General features: G+C 40.2%; 1 protein-coding gene across 1 annotated transcript; it reads right to left on the bottom strand.

Moving 5' to 3' along the window:
* Positions 1 to 420: 420 nt before the first annotated feature.
* On the bottom strand, positions 421 to 7,547 carry LOC310747374 (vomeronasal type-2 receptor 26-like; the record flags this gene model as incomplete). The annotated part of the gene is made up of 6 exons (XM_083581737.1): positions 421 to 1,331; positions 3,067 to 3,193; positions 3,827 to 4,054; positions 4,922 to 5,779; positions 6,058 to 6,349; positions 7,402 to 7,547. 6 exons carry the CDS (start codon positions 7,545 to 7,547, stop codon positions 421 to 423), a joined length of 2,562 nt encoding a protein of 853 aa, XP_083437863.1.
* Positions 7,548 to 8,354: the final 807 nt, after the last annotated feature.

The following is an 8,354-nucleotide window of genomic DNA, read 5'->3' as shown; positions in this document are numbered from 1 at the left end:
GTAGGCAATGCATGTTTCCCTCATCTGGTCACTAGAAACCAACTGAGGGTAATTTCTGTAGTGTGCGCATGTGCGTGCGTGTATGCCCAGGCGTGCACGCACACACATGTGCACCAATATTTTTACATCACAGTTTTCCTTTAATTTTGATTCAGTTTTCCAATGGAATATTAAAACAAAGGTCAGCTTTGAGAAAGTTGTATCAAGCAATGGTTAAGAGGAAACTCAGGGCTTTTAGCCTCTCCTCTCTGGATTGCAAAGTAAAGCTCAATGAAAAAACATTTGCATTCTTCAATACCTCCTTCCTCTTAGATGCAAGTTTTTATTATTCAGTTTAGGCCTCAAGGTAAAGATGCAAAATGTTTGCAAAATGTTGCAAATGCACACATAATACACAGATTTAACAAAATGCACACATGACTAAACCCCTTCAGATTTTCTTCTGATTAACTGATCCTTGTTGTTCAGCTCAGGTCTCAGCACAATTATATAACATTTGGGGGAAAAGATGCAAACCAGCAAGCCAAGGCTGGAGGCTAAGATTGAAAAGATCTCCACGGCTACCATGTATTTTCCATTAGAACTCAGGTAAGTTGGAACAAAGGACAACCAAACACTGCAAAAGACCAACATGCTGAAAGTGATAAACTTGGCCTCGTTAAAACTGTCAGGCAGCTTCCTAGCAAAGAATGCTATAATTAAACTGACAATTGCCAGGAAGCCCATGTAGCTCAAGACACAGTAGAACATAATCACAGATCCTTCATTACACTCTAGTACAATTTCATCCATTATTGAATGTCTGTCAGCATCTGGGAATGGTGGAGATGTTGCTAGCCATAAAGTACAAATACTTGCTTGAATAAGGGAGCAGGAGAAAACAATAGAATTGGCCAAACTCTTCCCCACCCACTTTCTCATTTTGGATCCTGGTTTGGTGGCCATAAAAGCCAGAACTACTGTGGTGGTTTTCGCCAGAACACAAGATACAGCCACTGAGAAGATGATGCCAAAAGCAGCTTGTCGGATGAGACAGGTCACCTTATTAGGTTGTCCAATGAACAACAAAACACAAAGGAAGCAGAGCAGGAGGGAGATGAGGAGAGTATAAGTGAGCTCCCGGTTGTTTGCTTTGACAATTGGAGTATTATGGAGTTTCAAAAATATTACAAGCACTGAAGCTGCAATCAAAGAAAAGCAAAAAGCAAGAGAGGCTAAAGTAAGCCCCAAAGGTTCCTTGTAAGACAGAAAGCTTATATGCTTGACAATGCATGAATTCTTGTTTCTGTTTGGATAATTTCCCTCTGTGCATTTATGGCAGTCATTCATATCTGAGAAAGAAAAGATATAGTCTTCATCTCAAAAAGTAAAAATATCAGAAAGCACAATGACATACAATGTTCTTCCCACTGTACTTAACTGTATATGAGCTAAATTCTTTCTGATAGAATTGAGATCAAGTTCATCGGTAGCATGGGTGGGGAACCTCTGGCCCATGGTCATCTTGGCTCACCAGACCTCTGTGTTTAGTTCACAGGACTTTCACTGTTAACTTCATGGCCATGGGTTCAAGCCCCACATTGTGTGAAAGATTCTTGCATTGCAGGAAGTTGGACTAGATGATGCTCATGGTCCCTTCCAACTCCATGATTCTATGATCTACCTGCCCTACATCTGAGATAAATCAGGTAAAGATGAGGCTGGGTCAATGAGAATTTGTAAGCAGTGCTAACCAGTCCCGTGCAGAGCTGATAGTTTGGACTTTCATGTGCTCTGCTTTGTAATGAGGATTAGCTAATAATCCATCCTGGAAAATTGGGTCATCTGAAAACATTGTGATAGCACTGACTGAGTGATGAATTCCCCCCTCCCCCACTTGTCAAACTTGTCACATAAGGGAAGGGAAGGTAAAAGGTAAAGGGTAAAGGTAAGGACCACTGGACGCTTAAGTCCAGTTGAACTTGACTATGGGGTGTGCCACTCATCTCCACTTTCAGGCCGAGGGAGCCGGCGTTTGTCTGCCAACAGCTATCTGGGTCATGTGGCCAGCATCACTAAACCACTTCTGGTGCAACAGAACACTGTGATGGAAGCCAGAGCACACAGAAATGCTGTTTACCTTCCCACCACAGCGGTACCTATTTATCTACTCACACTGGTATGCTTTTGAACTGGTACGTTGGCAGGAGCTGGGATAGAGCAACAGGAGCACACCCCGTCGTGTGGATTCATACTGATGACATTACAATCAGCAAGCCCAAGAGACTAAGTGGTTTAGACCACAGCACCACCCATGTCCTTGTTGTCACATAAGTAGCTGAGAAAACAATCCAACCCACTAGCCAAATCCAATGTAGGCTTTTTAATGGCCCAAACCAGCTTGTTGAATCAAAGGGAGATGTGGCCAATGTATCTTTCTCTATAATTACCCTTCTAAACTACTTGAACTTTCTAAAATGTCTTCAAAATAGTCATGTGATGGGGTTCCATGTCTAGCTCTGGTGGCAGCAACCCGGTAGTGGTTTATTCGCTAAGCAAAATAGCCATGTGAATATTGCATTGTGTGGACCTGGAAACTTAGTGGTGTTGAATTAGATTTGTGTTTGATTTTCTAGTCACATTTTGCATCCTCTCCAGTTCCATGTTAAGTGTATTGGCATGGAAATAATTTGACCTGCTACTTGCATTTCAGTCAGAGCTTGCAACAAATCACTCTTGGCCACCATCACTACCTGTACTTCTCCAGGCATTGATGAGTCCAAGAGCACCCTCAAGCACCATACCTTGTCCATCAGAGGAGTGCATTCATGTGTGTAGAGACATAAGCTTTTTAAGGCTCAGGGAATCATACTATTTAACAGTTCTTCAAATGCAAATCCAAATAAAATGTAATACAATGGTCATATACCTGGTTGAGAACTGTATATTAAAATTGCAGGATTTATGAATATTTCATCCATTATTGCTCACTGTTGCTCTAGAAACTACCCAAGCTTCTAAGAATCTAATTGGCGAGAAGGCAGCCAAGCACATCTCTGTGATAAGGTTCTGCATGCTATTTCTTACCCAGTTGGTCTGAAATCTTTCCCTCTGGACATGGGATGCAATCATAGCAGCAAAATGGCTCCCCTTCTTTCACTTTCTTGCTAGTACCAGGATGGCAGCTCTCAGTGCATAGAGAAAGAGGCTGGGCCTAATGTTCCAAATATAAAAAGGGATAAAATAATCAGAAGGAAAATGAACTATGAATTCTCAAGATGTGGGGGACCTGCCACATGTCATATAGCTGTCATGAAGGCTGCTATTATCTGGCTTCAACCCACCCAGCAGTGAAATGTTGAAATCCTGATTGCTCCTCATCTCGACAGGTGGGATAATGGGAGTAAAAGATACATCCAACTAGTTTCATTTTCAACTCTTTCCACTGTGAGGTGCAACAGGCACTTTGGCCTGTATTTGCTCTGAATGCCCTTGGTTATAGAAATATGGATCAGTATCACAAAAGGTGTGAAAAGTGTGGTTGTATAGTTGCTAAGAGTTCCCTGCTACACTGCAAACTATGCTGTTGATATCAAGTCTCCAGATAAATTATGCACTGGCTGTAAATAACGTCAGTGAAGAAACTGAAGCTGATAAAAGATGGGGACGTTGCAGTACTATAATGAGAATCCTTGGTAGTCGGGAGTTAGTATATTGCTGCTGGGCTAATCTAAGCTCATTTCAATTATTTTAAACCAGTGGTATTCCGAACATCTATTGTTAGGGAAATCTTCCTTCAAAACTGAGTATGCAGTGTGCTTCTCAGGTCATTGACAATCAACCGTACCTGATTAAAGCCCCTGTGCCATGTTATGATATCCTTGTTGACGGTGAACACTTGATCTGGAGGAGCCTGCGGATCCACCCTCCCAACTTTCAACTTACTAAAGGAATGGTTGGAGGAAAAAACCCAATTAATAATATCAAATCCAGCTGCTAATTCCCCATCCTGGTCAAAGGAGACACTATCCCCAGCACTGTTGTTAAAAAATACACCTTTCAGAAAATGATGGAGCTGAGGTGAAGAGAAAAAGGTGAAGTTAGAAAATAAGTGCAGAATGAGGTATATTTGCCTTAGATTACTGAAAATTCCTTTCTTTTGCCATTCCCTTCCCTGCATTGCATATATTTTCATGTGTATTTTATGCTGCTTCTTTTTTTAGTTGACTTGTGCTTTGAATGAACACTTTCAATAATTAATATTTGTAGTACTGTATGAATTTCAATGCATCCCCCCCTTTTTTTGTAAATTACTACAGGATGACTTTGGGTGTGTGGAGTGATTGTGTGTGTGTGTGTGTGTGTGTTTACAGTATACACACACACACACACACACACACAGAGAGAGAGAGAGAGAGAGAGAGAGAATTCAACTCATATTTGGTGGAGCCAGCAATGGTTTTTACTATATATTTTCTACAGTTTTAGATTACTTGTCCTCTAGATGAATACTTTTAGTATGTAAGATCTGCATGATTTCATTTATTTTTCTGCATTTTTACTTCGTAAAGTGAATTGATATAGAAATACAATAAATTAAAATAAAACTAAATTCATTGTTATGGGGGGGAACTGTTTTATGCACACATGGGATAACACATGAATAAAAAAAATAACATTGTACACAAGGGGTCTTAAAACTTCATAGACAAAACACACACAACACCCAGTATATTTTGGTTCCATGAACTATTTGCCATATTAGGAGCTTTTAGGAATCACAGATTCATAGAGCTGAAAGAGACCATGACGGTCAAGTAGTCCAATCCCTTTCAATGCAGAGATCTTTTTGTCTAACATGGGGTTTGAACCCATACTGAATTTGGGAAGATGGCTAGGCATTTTAAATCCTGCTCTTACAACCACAGATATGACACTTTACCTGCCACAAGTGTTGATTCTGATGTTTCTGTCCTTTGTCCACCATTGCACCATGTTTGACTCTAGATGAGGACATAGCATGCAAAGCGTGAGACAATGCATAGACAGCATTGTAGATGCTATAGCTGTGGCCAGTCATAATCGTTTCAAAAAAGGTCCCAGGAAGACTCTCCAGCTTCTCCTCCCCTGTACAAATATCTCCATTCACCTCTCCTGCATCTGCAGTTAGGAAAACACACCCAAAAGTCTGTTGCCAGAAGTCCTTGATAAAACCATCTCCTGTTGTGCTGGATGGGTTTCTGCTGGCAACAAATTGTTGAAATATTGGCAAATCATTGGAGTGAATTGTAAATGAGAGAGATCCGTGGATTATTTCTGTATCCCATGTTCTCTGATAGACCATTGAAGTGAGGTCCGCCTGGGCTGTTATAATCCACACTATGCCTTTGGGTTTATTTCTTATATTTTCTTGTTCTGACAAATATGGAAACCACCTCAAAAGTGCAATGGTGTAAGATTCGCCATAAAGCACTACTACGTTGGCATTACTATCAATGATGGCATCATGTATTTTTGCCCCCCTTTTCATCATATCATGAATTTTTGTGACAAAAGAAAATGTTTGACTCCTTTCTATGAAGGCAAAACAGATGCCACTCTTGGCAAAAAGTGGCAATACAGTTTGCAAAAATCTATCTCCATTCTCATCATTGAAAGTAAGGAGTCCAATCCACATCCACCTAAACTGCAGGAGCATAGACAGAATTCCCTCATACTGAAGCATTTCCTTGGGAGCCATCTGATAGAAGGGAAGGCCAGGAGTTTTGTCATTCATCACTGGAGCAGAACCATATATGAGCTAAAGATAAATGGGTGCAAATGGGGGGATAGATGCAATAACAATGCCATTTACATGTATTACTTTTCACTGTTCATTTACACATATTTTGTCAACAATCTTTACAATAACCCTATAAGTGGAAGTGCAAGATTTCCAATGCAATAGACCGGTTGCTATGGTCGAAAACGCATAAATTAACACCCATGTATATATTCCAAATTCACCCATATCATTCTCTCCCCAAATCAACAAATCAGAAAAATATGACATACAGACAACATACAAATACATCCTACCTGTGGAATCTTGTAAATGTCCACAATGTTTGCAACATGAAGTGAGGTTAAGGGGTCTAGCCCTCCAATGATTCCAAACAAGTTATTCTGAACATCACACTTGTAGCTGGGAACAAATCTTCTCAGGGTGTATATTAGGAGAATTGTGGCATGATATGTCCATTTAGCAGTGAAATAGCTATCATAGATATAAAAACCCACAGTGAAATTGGGTAAGATCTGAGGGTTTTCATTAATTTCCTTTACTGCAAAGGCCAATGCCAGGATATGTTGATAATTCTTAGGAATGACACTAGAATTAAAGATGCATTTTTAATAATAAGGAAATGTCAGGCCTTGTAAAATCTTGCAGTGGTCTTCTACATCTACTTCATTGTTCTTTATTATGGTATTTAGATGCAATACTTCTTTATAGCAAATCCATATCCTAAGGTAGTATATGTAATAAAGGAAAAGCCCAAATGATATCTGTGTTTTTCAGAACATAATGTTTCAGAACCGTAGCTAGGTAATCTTGCGCCCTTGGCAGAACCATCCAGATTGAGCCCCATAGCCACGTACAAATTAGCTCTTCTTTCCACTTCTCCGAACTCCCCCCCTCCACAATTTCAATTCACCCTCTATTTAAAACCATTTTTATGGGGCAATATTCAACATTTATATTTATGGACATATTTTAGCCGATTTTGCACCCCTCTATCACCTGCGCCCCAGGTGGGGGCCCACCTCACCACCCCCTAGCTACAACCCTGGTTATGAGCTATGGGGGTTGGCTGAATTCCTGAACACCCCTCCTTCTAATTCCTGGACCCCACTTATTCCTGGATCAAGTCATTTTTAACATACAAGCCAGGTCAGTTTCCTGACAAGAGAATATCCTGGGAGAAGGATGATTAGGAAGAAAAAAAGAAGGTGATGTCCATTAAGAAAGTCATCAAGACAGCACAGGTTCTGTGCCAGTCGACAAAGAGGTGGAGACCCTCTCTCCATTCAGAGTTAGTTTAGAAGACAACACTATCTTTAAATATATTTTGCACCATCCAAAGGTATGATACATCAACTTTTCTTACCATTTCCCCTGTACAATCTCAATTTCTATTTCTATTGTTAACTCTTGGCTCTCCTAATACTCCTGCATGCACTTTAGCACAACGCTGTCAGGGAAGAGGTTAAAACACATACTATTGTCTTCTTTGAATTTAATTATTTTATTTCTTTTGTAAATCCCAACTTCTTGTTACACTTCACTATTCTCTTAGCACCCTTCAGTACACAAAGCAAAAAGAAGAAAAGCAATACAGGTTCACAGGAAGTTGTTTTATTAAGAAAAAGTAAAATTCTTACGCAAGCTCTTCAAACAAAGGTGGTGGGGGTTCTTGGGTAAAAGTTATTGCACCAGAGATGATGAAAGCCTGGGAAGCAATGGCTCCAATGATGAAGTCTCCTCTCTGATGATACTCATGAAGTGGAGGGTGTGGATCAGCAAGCATGCAGTTATTGATATGAGACTTACATACCATGTGTGGAAGCAATAACAAAAGCAAGGCAATTAATAACACCATCCTGGTAGATCTGTTGTCTCTAGCACCAGATACTCCTCTTTTATCCATCTCTAAAGGCCCAGGACTAAAATATAAAGTATCTGAGATCAGACTGATACAGCTTTGTCTAATTTTACCCCCTTAGACCCAGTTCTGATTTCTGGAGGGGGTTTTTTATACCATTCTTCATAGGCTGTATTATTCAGCTTTGCTAAAGGCCACTGCTATTTTCCTGGGGTATTGGAAAACAGCAGAGTTAATTACTATCCTTTTCACAATCAAAGGAAAAATAACCACCAATTTAAAGTTGAACATTCCCTCTGGAGTTGCAGAAGTAAACCGATTTGACCCATTCAAATTGCCGCTTTAGATACCAAGGGACACCTGGGTTGGGAGTGACACATAGTAGGGAAAGCACACAAGAGTAACTAGAATTTTCTCCTGAGCCAGAGAGAAACATAAGAATATTGTCCTGGATCAGGCCAATGGCCCAATTAGTCCAGTATCCTGTTTTCACACTTGTCAACCAGATGCTCATGGGAAGTTTGTAAGCAGGACCTGAGGATAACATGTCCTCTCCCCATGTGTGATTCCCCTTAGTATCAGAGGTATACTGCCTCTGACAGTGGTATAATATAGCAATTGTGGCTAGTAGCCATTGAAAGAATTAGCCTCCATAAATTTGTCTAATCCTCTTTTAAAGCCTTTCAAGTTGATGACATCGCCACTTCTTTTTGCAGCTAATTTAATAATACA

This window comes from Podarcis filfolensis (assembly GCF_964270895.1).
Source record: "Podarcis filfolensis genome assembly, chromosome: 13".
Taxonomy (NCBI): domain Eukaryota; kingdom Metazoa; phylum Chordata; class Lepidosauria; order Squamata; family Lacertidae; genus Podarcis; species Podarcis filfolensis.
The sequence above is the reverse complement of the archived record's forward strand: the minus strand, read 5'-3'. Positions and strand labels throughout refer to the sequence as shown.